This window comes from Magallana gigas, chromosome 2, assembly GCF_963853765.1.
Source record: "Magallana gigas chromosome 2, xbMagGiga1.1, whole genome shotgun sequence".
Taxonomy (NCBI): Eukaryota; Metazoa; Mollusca; class Bivalvia; order Ostreida; family Ostreidae; genus Magallana; species Magallana gigas.
This window is the reverse complement of record NC_088854.1, coordinates 7,848,962-7,862,291: the sequence shown is the minus strand read 5'-3', so window position 1 is coordinate 7,862,291 and position 13,330 is coordinate 7,848,962. Positions and strand designations below refer to the sequence as shown.

Sequence of the window (13,330 nt, the reverse complement as noted above, 5' to 3'; positions counted from 1 at the left end):
TGTATCATTTTGTTCCGCAGGCTCATTCTTCTTTGCTCAAAAGAAGCTTTATCAAAAAGCCTTAAAATCTTTCTTTTTTTTAACTCATAAAGGATTTTATTTCTCTATATCCGGGCATCAAAACCACAATTCACATTTTTTATCATACTATTAAACCTATTTTACTGTACTGAGCGGATATTTGGGGGTATTTAAAAAAAATACGCAAAAAAATTCAGATCCCTGGTTGTGCAATTGACAAAATTTATTCAAATACACTATGTGACAAATTGCATTTTAAATTTTGCAAATCAACACTTTGTGTGCATAAATCTACAACAAACTTTACTGTTCTATCTGAACTGGGAGGATTTCCCTTACATTTTGATATCATTAGATCTATGTTAAATTATTTATACAGACTTAAGTATCAAAGTCAATCCTTTCCACTTTTGTATAATGCTTATTGTGAATCAAAACAGTTGTTCGAACAGAATACTCCCTCCTGGTATGGATCAATTTAATTTTTAACCAACAGCATTGATGGCACAAAAAATTTACTGTCAGTAACAATACAAAAATTCAAAAGGGCACTTAGAGACTGTCTATTTAAATACTATATTAAAGAATGGAATTCTCAATTCATTGTACATGCTGACATAAAACTAAGTTGCTACAGCACTTTTAAGCAAAATTCTGGCCGAGAGAACTACCTTACTTTACTTAAAAAAAACTTGAGCAGAGGAGAAGTTTAACTCGTTTTCGAATTTCCGCTCATAGACTTAATTAATATTGAAAGAGGACGATATCAAGGCATTCCTCGACAAGACAGATACTGTAATACATGGAATGTCAAATCAGTGGATGATGGAAAACATTTTTTATTCTCATGTGATCTTAATAAGGCATTAAGAGATACACTGTACTATCTAGCTAATGGCTCTTGTAAAAATTTTCAATACATGGACAATGACCAAAAATTAAACTGGCTTATGACGAATGGAGATTTACAAGTAACTGTACAACTCAGTGAAAGGATTCTTAACAGTGGAATGTAATTTTTATATTCATAGATACATATATGTACAATGTTTTTATTTTTAGAAGGGTGGGGTGTTATGTTATGGATAAGCATACTGGCTTGAACACTTTGAGTACAAGTAGGCCAGCCTGATTGACTGTGCAGGCACCGTCCCTTGGTACTCTGTGCTGTAGTGTTCACGCATTATCTCACAAAGTTAAATGTGTATATCCGACACATTTGTATTGATGAATCATTTTGCATATGGTTGCTTGTAATATAAACCTGTACATTCTAGGCTATTAGATCTATTTCATTCATTATTTGTTATAATCATGATGTTATTTTTTAAAATGTATATGCCCCCCCCCCCCCCCCCCGAGGGCCCTTGTTTGGTGAATAAATGAATTGTAGAAAATGATGCATGCATGTACGCACATACAATTTTGTTGTCAGTCTCCTTTCAATCATACAAGTCTTTCCCTCTTGTACATGTCTATATTGTGCATTTTGTTTATTTACATAACCGTATAGTCATAATGTTGCCCCTTCAATAATTTGTAAATTTTGTTTGATTTGATTTGAATTCATCCATTGAAAATTGACCAAGTGGTTACCTTTCTGTTGGTTTTCAATAAAATTAAGCGTGAAAAGAATTAGCGATATATTTCCCAGTAGCGTCGGAAGCAAATTGAAAGTGGGGTTCGGGAAGGGGGGGGGTGCTAGACTTATCATCAGAAATCTTGACCATCAAAATAAAAAAAAAGCTGATTCCCAAAATCATGAAATTCCTAAACCATACTGGGGGTGGTAGCGTAATATACATATAACTAAAAAAAACTCCTACATACCAAAAAAAAGTAGTCCCCAAATCATGAAATCCCTAATCTGTGCGGAAGGTGGTGTGGGGGAGGGGTGTAGTATACCTATAACTGCATTTTTCAATATCACTCTTAATATTTCCTTATTTTCATTTCAATTCCTTACATTCTACCGGGGGCGGGCGGCAGCTTCCTGATACCTTAATTTTTTTTATATGTAAATGTAAGAAAAATTTTGTTTGCTGCGAGAAGAAGTGGGGGGCTGGCCCCTCGCTGATACTATTTGCCTGATGGTCAGGTCTAAATTTGCAAAAAAAAAGTCGGGGGCGGGCTCCCCACCCCCCTTGCCCCCCTCCGCGGTTCCGACGCCTATGTATCCTATAGTTGTAACATATTCTTTGGCACATAAGTGTAGTTACATGCTCGGAACTACACGTATGAGGGGGGAGGGGATACGGACCTCCTGTACAATTCAAATCAATTGTCTTAAAACGTATGCAGGGACTTAACATGCACCGTCAGTGGTAGAATCGGTTATTTTATAAAGTGTGCGGCTGTATGCATTCAAGCGCGAAAAAAATTAAACCGGCAGTATATAGATCACTATTTATTATTAGTATACACGTCAATACAAACCAAAAGTAGTGTATGTTCTTCCGTTTTCGAGAATAGCATTGCGAATTTGTTGTGTAATGTGGTCGGTGTACAAAATGGAATCATGAATGTACAGCCGGGTGATGGCCATGAAGAATTAAGCCAGGTCTCTCTCTCTCTCTCTCTCTCTCTCTCTCTCTCTCTCTCTCTCTCTCTCTCTCTCAGATTAGTGTATTTCCTATAGCCACCCTGTATCTGTATCTCATTGTTTTCACAGATATTTTCGGTGTTTGTCAATACGTTTATGACGACGAGATATGGACACCAGTGGAGGGAGAGAGGGGTGCAGGTTCGATGTCGTGATTAATCAAGCATCAAAATAAAAAATGTATTGTTGAAGTCCAAATTGTAACATTTAACTGCCCTACACATTTATTTTTCAACTTTAGATACGACCGGCTGACTGGATGTGGATGGCTTTTGGAGCATTGTGTGGCGTGATGGCCTTCGTATTTGGGATTTTTTACACTCTTGTTACTGATGTATGCTCCTCCTCGTTTAAAGAAGACGGGATTTTCAGAGAAATTTCATATATTTACCGCAAATTAACGTCCGTTAGGTAGTTGTAAATATGTAATCTAATTAATGTAAAATGGATCAATGGATATAAATAGATGCTTTTTTAAACATTCATCGATCAATTATTATTTTGTTTTAAAACGAAACTACATATAAGAGCACATGCATGTAACTTATAGATATTCTGATTAAATACAGTGTTTGCTCATCCTCATGTCTTTAGTAGATAGGAGAGGAGGGTGTGATTTTGATCAGCTAAAATGAGTTGCTACTATTCAATTGAAACCATTGGTTTGAACATATTCATAATGATATACAAATGGTTCGAACACAAGATCTAATTTATCAATAACAACTGACTAGGTTATTACAACTATCCTATTTACAACTGTTTCTGTACTAATAATAGAATTTGTGAATTCATATAGATTGAGAATTGATACACAATATGGTATAAGGGTTCGATTTAAAAAAAAAAATTAAAATCCGACGCAAAGCGCCGAACGGTCCGATTACCCCCCCCCCCCCCCCCCCCCCCCATTTTCTCCTTACTTTCGTCTGTGTAAAAAGAAAGGGGTTGGTTTAAATCAGACTGAGCAAGAACTTTATTGACGCAAACGTGAATAGCAATTGATTATGATTAATATGCTTTATATATTTATATACGTATTATTATTTGTAAATATATATAAAAATACATTTTGTGTCACTGATACTCATTCTGATATCTATAGATGTTTAAAATAAAATATTGTAAATTGCAATGTTATTTATCGATTCGCGAACAGGATAACGTTCTCTAAATTTAAAATTCTCTCTTAAATCTGTTGTTTAGTTACAACCTATCATGAAACGGCCGATGTACTGTATACCGGGTTATATTTGCTCTGTAATTTTCGCCTTTCTACACTTGCAAATGGTTTCGCCTCTTCACGAATTCAGGCACCATCAGATATACATGTACAATACAGACGTTCTTTCTGATTAATACAGTTATTCAGACATTTTTATGATTTCGCCCAGTCTTGAGTTCGCCCATTGCATGGCAACGAGGGCGAAAAGGGCGAACTTTAAAAAACAAATGGGCGAATGTTCCCCTGTATACAGTATCCTAGGCTTGCAATGATTGCTTAATTTTATAAAGATAGATGATGCACATATCACTAAATCCTTGTGTGTCGCTCAAAAGGGATACGGCCAAACACCCTGAATACCGGTGGATGTAGAGAAACAAAATAATGCCTTTCTGTAGATGGGAATTATTTGGAAAAGCCATCGACCATTTGTCAAAAGTGAAGAAAAAGGACCCCGTTTACACAGCGTATACACATCATTCATCCTGCCTGTTCCAATAAATAATTATCTCAAATATAATCAATAAAACATGATATATTTTAATAAAAGGCTTTTTTTGAATATATATATCTGGCTTTTAATGAATTGTAACATACCGTCCTTTACAATTCTGTCTCCCCGAAAAAAATCTTTTGAGAAGCACTGACATCATACTTGAATTAATAGAATTCTTTGATATGATTAGAATTACATTATTTATTCCATTTGTTTGATTAATCTCATATTGGTTCCAGCTGATCTAATATTCCCCACAAAGAGAAAATTCCACCAAAATCAACGAGCAAGCAATACAGACTTATTAATTAATGAAATTATCCCAATGAATATCCAACGCTTTTGCGCCCCAGTATTTGAAAGCAAGCTAACATTAGATTCTATTTGTTTCGCTTTATTGTGTTTATTTCTATAATTCTATTTTATAAATTCTCCCAAATGAGAGAGAACAAATATTAATATTTTTTCATAAAATGTTGATTGAATTTTGCGTACACATTAGACCATACTCAGTGATTGTTCTATGAAGTTATCTTACTCTCTATTCTAAATTTTCAATAACAACAAGAAAAGCGTCTTTTTGATTGCGATTCCGTCGATATAACCCCCAGTAGAGCATCCTGAACTATAATATCACGACGGAGCTCATGAGATCAGTGTCTACACGTACATACATTGTGATTTTTATTTATGTTGGATGCGCCGGATTTTAATCCCAATCTTATTGAAAATTTATTCCCCACAATAAGCCTACAGGCTATTCAATCCGGCTTACATATATTTGTCAGAATCCTCACAAATTTAATTGATCAGGACATGAATCGAATTTATTGGCCGCTAACCACCCCGCTAACATATTTATTGCCTCTAATTGTTCCTGTTTTATTTGGCTCCAGACTGTAGACGTGGAGTCCGCGGTCTCTTGTCCGAGAATCGTGGGAGCTCTTTCTGAGTTTATGTCTCATCAGCCCTTCAATTTCCGAGATTACCAATTCTTATACCCAGGCATCAGAGTGGAAGACCATGCTCGTAAATCCCAGAAACAATCGACCCACACCAGAGTGTGTTAATTAGTAAATACTCTCTCTGATCCTTCTTCACACAGCAGATACTTCGTGACACGCCGACTGACGGCCAGGAAATTTGATGAACTAAGAGTTGACCGTGGATCTCCATTGATCTGACCCACCACACCAAGTCAAGTGTCCGTCAGACACTCAAGGAAATGCTGAGGTGGTGTCTGGTCCTTATTTTACTGGTGCCTCCCGGGGACACTTCCGGATTTCCCTGTTATGGATGCCCGAGGGACATTTGGAGAAGGAACCCACAGAAGCGACAGCCGGTCAGTGGTCACTAATTATCAGACTTTAATTATCAGGTTTTATCGTGTTCAAAAACTGTTTGCCAAAAATTTTTCTATTTTTTCGGTAACAATATTATGATTGATTTACGTAATATTTCAAACAAAATTAAAATACGTGATCAATCATTAATCAAATGTAGCACTTCATCAGCTGATAAAGCAAAAGCCACGATTTTCAAAAGAATTATATATTTCATGTAGTATTTATGCACGGTTAATACAATGTATGCATCTGATTTAAAAAAAAAAATCAAATAAGTAAAGACAGATGAGCAGATATGAGAGAGAGAGAGAGAGAGAGAGAGAGAGAGAGAGAGAGAGAGAGAGAGAGAGAGAGAGAGAGAGAGTCTTAAATATCTCTTGTACTAATGTGTCTTTATTAATTTTTTCAATCATTTCTCGTTATAAAGAATTATTCTGTGCTACTTGAAACTGAACCCCCTGTCACACGTTGGTCCGTTATTCCCGGAGGACGACCCTAATTGGTTCTTCCACTTAATCCATTGTTTTATTATTTTTGTCTCCTTTGATACTGGATGAGCAAAGAGATGAAACAAAACAGGATTATTTACTCGCTTTGGAAATCGATAGAGCTTTGGCATATCTCTCGTGATATACGATGATATAATAACAGTGCTTTTTATCAATTTCCAGAAAGATTGATTTACGAATATTGCCACTGTAACAGGATTAGCATTGACTAAACCGCGGGAAAAAGTCCCTACTTTGTCGGTTGCAATCTGCTTCCGAGAACCCTGGTCCCCACCCCACGGGTTGAGATAACAGTCAGGGGAATTAAAAATCATGAAGTTAATTACAAATGACTCCGCATCACGACGAGAGGTTCCTATGTATGTTAAATATTTATGTTTATTGCATGTTTGATTTCTATTGTCTCCGACGTGAACTCTTTGATGAGCAGTAATAATGGCCGAATTATCAAGAGAATCTCGCCTTCTCTCGTCTCACTGTATCAAAGCATAAATCACAGAAGGTGTGAAACATTCTACTATCTTTGGATAAAAAATCTATCGAAAAAAAGAAGAAAACGAATGAAAATCTTCTCGGGGCTTGACTGGCACTTCCAGATAATTTATGGCTTTAATTCCGCGCGGCACGGCGAGCCTTTTGCCTACGCTGGTGTAGGAGACTAGCTTCAAAATTATCCCTGCAATATATTGAAAAACGTTTCTTTTGACATTAGCTGGAATAAAAGCAGATTAAGGAAGTTTTATCCGTACGTTTGTCTCTGAGCACACACTGAACTCTCGGTTAATCTACTGTCCTTTTAAAATTTAGCTATATTATCGAGAATCAAAATGTGTACATGACAACAAATTTTGGTTCTCAATATAATCTTAATTTTGTAAAGGACACTACCATTAGCCCAGCAGTCTTGTGGTGGGAATCGTACACCTGGTAATCAAGGTTTAATCTCGAAAATCTCAAAAATATCGATCGACGTAGTCATTTCATAATGGAGATTAATTATATTCTGAATTACCCTTACATGGCCATAAAGAAATTCTTTTCATTTTATCCCGAAATACGTGCTGTAGAAAAACTAAAAGCAAATTCCAGTACATTAAAAAATATCCTCTAAAAATGCACAAAAACCCTCAAAACCATAAGCTAAAGTAATATGGAAGATAATAATGTGTGTTTTTGTTTGCCTTGTATTCGTAACAGCAAATCCTCTCTCAGTTCTATATGATATTCTGAGCTTTAGTGAAGTGAAGACCCCGATGTTGTTTTCAGACAAGTGGTGCCAAGGACACAGTATTTGTTCCTTTCTTCCTTCTAGATTTCAAAACCTTTAATTACAATATAATGGATGTGTTTCAGATTAAAAAATGATAATGATTGAAATTCTTGTAGAGTAAGTGACTGTTTATGTTTGAAATCAGTATACCTTACCTATATGTTATCTATACTTATTGGTAGAGTGAAAAATCGGGGACTAACAGTTATTGATCATAAAAGTAATGGAAACGCTTAATGCCAACCAAAGTAACCTTCCCTCGACAGAGACAGACTAGTTTCCGGGAAGCTGGTTGAGTCTTTCAATCACGCAGAAAATTCCTACTTTGATGGAGTACACTTCAGCGAGGCGCTATGATGCATTCAAACAATTGCCGGACCATCACTACTTTGACACGTCTGAGCCCTGTCATAGCTGTGCGGTAATTTCTTCCGAAAACGCCCGCCTCAGAGGCTTAAAATTAATCAACAGTTTTCACACTTGGGCAAGAAGACAAATACCCTTTATAAACAAAATTCACTTTTGCTTTCACATGGGGTTTGAACGAAAACATTTTTTTATCAGATACAATGCAATGCGAATGTTGCATGATTAAAGAGACAGGGATATTACTTTTGTCCTAATGAGTGTCTCTTTACTTTGGAGCCATTAGAGATGGTATCATATAATATCGTTTTCCAGCAAACGAAAGTTCCAATCAAAGACAAGTCAAATATGAAGAATTACTGCACCACAGTGTCTAGCGCTCGATCTCTTGAACGATACATAACTTTTTTAAAATAGTAAATTGGTATTTACTCGTACTTGATTGCATGCAAACTTATAAAAACATATATCGTCTCACGAAATGGAAAAATCTATAAATGACAAAAAATTGTCAAATAAACGAAAGAACTCAATTCCAAAGAAGTGTCATAGATTTTGAGGAATCTGACAAAGATGCTATTTATCCTGCCGCAATCCTTAACAGAGGGAATCAATGGCGCTCAGAAAACAGATGACTCTTCTCATTTCTCCACGCCCCTCAAAGACACGTCTCTTCTGTGTTTGCTGATTGTCTTCTGTAGAACCCTGGACCCGACCACGTGACAAAAACATATTGTAAACGGAATCCGCTTCATTGACTGATTCTCGATCCGTAGGGAATTTAAATTGGGGTCATTATCCGAAGTCTTCGTATGGATAAAATATAATAGACGCGACCATACATGGTTGGGACCGTATCGTTATGAAAAAGCAATATATTATGAATTTGCAATGCACCCAAGACACAACTCAATCTTTAGGAAAGAACCTGTATGCTTTTGACGCCAATTTAGACCGTTTTATAAGTACCGCTATTCGATATGTACGAATAGATGATTGCTGCATGTTGCTAATGTCAACAGAAATGTGAGATGATTAAGAGTTTATATAGGAAACTAAAGATCGACAAAAGACGCGTTTGATTATAAGGTCTTGAGTAGATTCTATGGTTAGATGTGTTTTTTGTCTTTTTGGAAGAAAGGCATCTTTGCATCTTTCACCAAGATTCTGTTAATGATGGCTTTTTTTCAAATTGACAATAGATAATATAGTCCCTGTGCAGAAACAGACTAGGGTAACGCACTTTATAATCACTGTTGATAGTAATAAAAGTATTCAAAGACTCTCCAGGGTTTTCCTGCAACGACCATCTAGCCACACAGCATGTAAACGAAACCGAGCAGCTGCATTGAATCAAGGCAATGACAGTTTTAGCACACTGCCAGACTTATGAAATACAATTTTGTATCATAAATTTATACTATACAATTTCTTGGTAAACTAAATAGAGAATTATGCAATACCATTAAATTGTCATTAAAATATCAAAATATTTAGCAAATCAAATAAACTTGATTTTATACCATATGAAATAAAAAGCAAACTGAGAAATTTTTTCCTGTTTATTTATCCAGCGAGAGGAGGAGTGCCGGCGACCGTGTAATTGTCCACTGCGAGTGTTGGACTGTAGCTATGGGGTGAGCCTGGTCAGGGACGGGTGTGGCTGTTGTATGATGTGTGCCCGACAGTCCGGGGACATCTGTAGCCGGAAGAACCTGTGTGAGCCCTCCAAGAGACTGTACTGTGACATACCCACGTACTCCTCATTTGGAGTGTGTAGGGGTAAGATACGCTACATCTCTGCCGTTGGAGCACATTGTAAATGCTTTACCATAAGAGATGGGGTAAGGCATTTAAATAAAATTGCTATCATAAAAACTTTACTACAGCAGTGTCTAGGGTAAGACCGAATGAACAACTCTTCACTAAAGCTTTTTTTAGTAAGGCATCGTAAAGTCTCTACCATCGGTGAGTGTGGCAAGAGCTCAGAAAATAGAACCATTTTAGCAAGAGCTTTGACTGGGTAGTTGTGTCAATCGGCGATGTGACGTAGACCTGTCTATTTCATTGCTGGCCACTCAGTCATGGCTCTTTGAAATCAACAAAACGAGCGTAGACTACGCAATCGGTGTATATTTCTCTTGAAACCAGCGTCATTTTTACTAGATAGTTATATCCAACTGAAAGTCCAATGCCTTGTTAAAATGGTTCTAAGAACCATACTATAAGCGATGTAGAGAAAGACAGTACAGACTGTACCGTAGTTATCAACGGGTAAGACAAAGTATAAGTTTAATCCTAGAAGTGTCTTTTGTTACGACAAAGTGTACAAATTAATTCTTTGTGTCTACAGTGTTTAGAGCTAAGGCATAGTTAAATACTCAAACAAAGAGTAAGAGGGGGAAAATGCTTCTACAGGAGTGTGTATGGAAGAGTGTATGGTTAAATTTTTGTGAAAACAATGTAAAAGCATTATAAAATAAAAGCCCAGCTATAAGAAAACGCAAGAAAAAGAGTAAGAACATCTTTACCCCAAAAATGTGAATTGGCAATTAGACGAAAACAACAGTGTATTGGGCTAAGACTTAGTGAAATCCTCTACAAAAGGTATAATTATAGGTAAAGGATTCTTAGTGTTCCTTCTGGGGTATAAATTGTATAGTATTATGATAGTCGAAAATTATTATGGTGAGAGCCTCTAACGTAGCATCGGGTGTTGATAAGGCATTGTTAAAATACTCTATACCATCGGTGTAGATTAGAATATCAAATATGGGCTATGCATATATATTTTTCTTGCTGGAATTTCTATGTTGGTATTCACGTCAAATACATGTTTGCCTTTTAATCAACAATCGTATTTGAAAATCATATATTAGGGATAAATTCTGTGTATTTCTTTAGGCAAAGCGTCTTACTGGTACATACATTTTTCTGGTTTAAAGCGGTAAATGCCAAACCTTGCATTGTGGATGGAGTGGAATACAAAGATGGCGCCCAGTTTCAGCTTGACTGTCGACGAACCTGTACCTGCCAAAACGGAAACTACGGATGCGCTGATCTGTGTCCTCAGGAGCACATCCCACCATCAGATAGGTTTTGCAAGAATGCCAAACTGGTCAACGTGAGTGGCACGTGCTGCCAGGAATGGTCCTGTGAACTATCTAACCTTACTAACAACAAATCGCCAAGACACGCCATGTTGAAAAGCGCTAACTTAGTGCTCATGTCGGAAGGTAAGCCAATTTGACCTGTGGATATCGTTGAGTAGAACTCTACATGTACATGTAGAATCTGATATTTCTGAAAATTTTCTAAATTTTAATTGACAACAATTTAATTCTAGTTCCAACGCGCTTTCTGATCGGATGAAAAAATATTTTATAAAGAATGTTGTTTACGCCACAGTAAGACTAGCACCAAAAATGTATCAATCCGCCAGACGGGACGTTTGAATTTTGTACAATTTAATGTAATTTCAAAATTAAATGACTGTTTTTATCAACAATTAATAGCATAAAATTAGATAATAAGGAATGAATTTAACAGCTACGTTTTTTATAAACTGCTTCCCGGTTTATCAAGCGTTAACTGCCCAACCCATTTTATATTGGTATAACTTGGGTAGCTATATATATTGAATTCTTTGCTGAAATAACGAGATTCAAAGCTTAATGAAGCTTCAACTGTACATGAAAAATTAATCAGCGACTAATATGTGAGTTTTTATTTTAATAAGGCGTCACTGATTCTAAATATAATCACATCGTAGTGTGTATTTGTGGATATCTACTCGTACTTTTTACCAAAGAGTTTAGAGAGGATTGGATAAGTGGTGAAAAGTTTGTTTGCGCTATTTTTTTTTCAAAGTAATATTTATATAAAAGAAACTATGTCATATGTCACTTTTTTGTTGCATTGCATACACAAAATTTTCGTAATGTTCAATTAATTTTCAGAAGCTGTAAAGACAGTTAATAAAACAAAAAGGGAGCCCGAGTGTTCCCGCGAGTGGTCCCCTTGCTCTGTCACGTGTGGGTACGGTCTGTCGCACAGATACGGATCAGAGACTTGTGACGTCATCAAGGATACCCGAATTTGTTACCCCACACCATGTAACACGTCAACAATTGAATGGGTTTGTATAAGTTATGATATTAACAGTGTAAAATAGATTGTAAACAATTGTCGATATTATGTTTTTGTTTTCACTTGGTATTTTTTTTCATTATTATCTGTTTCAGAACAAAAAGAAGTGCAAGCCTACTTTTCGGATAACAAAGAAAGAATACATTGTTCAGAATTTTGGGAACCAAACTTGCCACAGTGTCCGGAAGTACAGGTTAAAATTCTGCAGCACGTGTGCACGAAATCGATGCTGTTACCCATGGAAGACCAGTACGCGCATGCTCGAGTTTTTGTGCAATGACAAAAGTTATAAATATTTGAAATATTCATGGACAAAAAGATGTAAATGTGACAAGGCATGCCCGAAGCCGACTTTCCTGAAAAAGTAGCTCTCAAGTTAAACGACATTTTAATTTGGAGGCGGTGTTTGGAATTATAATGTTTTCTTTATTATGACAACGAAATATCTATTTTTATATTTATTGAATTAGATTTTAAGGAATAAAGATTCCTTTTAGAATTAATTTGTGAACGTTAGGAATTTTCAAATTTAAACCGTTAAGTAAACTAAAGTTAATAAAATTATTGGAAATATTGTGTCCGTAATTGTAATTATGGCATTTAAGTCAATTTTAGGACGAGTTACATGATAAATGTACGTCAATGAATTACACCTTTTTATCAAACATTATTAAGCAAAAGAAGTAATAAATTACATTATTTTAATTTAGAAATTCATGTAAATACTGATAACAATAAATGCACTAAATAATATGATGAAAGTAAAATTAAGAGGGAAAACTACATACATTAATTTAAATTATATTTGCCCTTAAAAATCGCATGATGGGGATAAACAATTGAAATGGTTATTTTCCGCTAAGGTCTTTGTTAATTTTTGGCTAATTTTGACATTGGTAATCTTTGAGTTGTATAAATTAAGATATTACTTCACGTAACGCTCCTTTTTTGCGGCATAATCTCAAATCATCTGTATTATAATTTTAATCTGAAAGCCTCAGAAAACTCTAAAAAGGTAACAATTATATTTTAAAAAAATCTCAAAAGTATTAAAAATTTTAATACTTTTGAGATTTTGGTTTTATAAAAAAGAGTGTTAGTGCATAGAATGTTAAAAATTTCCAGTAAATTAAGTTTAAATACATGCGATATTCATGCAAAAAGAATCAAAGTACAAGTATCTTATGAGTGCTGCAGATAGTTGTCTATATTTGTCAAAAATGACATATGATTTTAAAAAAAATACAAACAGAAAAAAAATCTTTGAATGCTTTGCAATCCCTATTTTACTTGACTTGAATTTTTTTCAGATTGTACATAAATATTTATCGAATACAAAAAAGATT

General features: G+C 35.4%; 1 protein-coding gene and 1 long non-coding RNA gene across 2 annotated transcripts; both read left to right on the top strand.

Annotated features, from left to right (window-relative positions):
- The first annotated feature begins 2,424 nt into the window (after positions 1-2,424).
- Positions 2,425-3,758, top strand: LOC117681049 (uncharacterized). The gene is made up of 3 exons (XR_004595795.2): positions 2,425-2,581; positions 2,693-2,764; positions 2,865-3,758. It is a non-coding gene; the product is annotated as an uncharacterized lncRNA (long non-coding RNA).
- Positions 3,759-5,058: 1,300 nt separating this feature from the next.
- On the top strand, positions 5,059-12,632 carry LOC105323087 (CCN family member 2). Its single transcript, XM_011422051.4, has 5 exons — positions 5,059-5,686; positions 9,410-9,617; positions 10,781-11,071; positions 11,795-11,973; positions 12,080-12,632. Exons 1-5 carry the CDS (start codon positions 5,570-5,572, stop codon positions 12,350-12,352), a joined length of 1,068 nt encoding a protein of 355 aa, XP_011420353.2. The 5' UTR covers positions 5,059-5,569; the 3' UTR covers positions 12,353-12,632.
- The last annotated feature ends 698 nt before the right edge of the window (positions 12,633-13,330 follow it).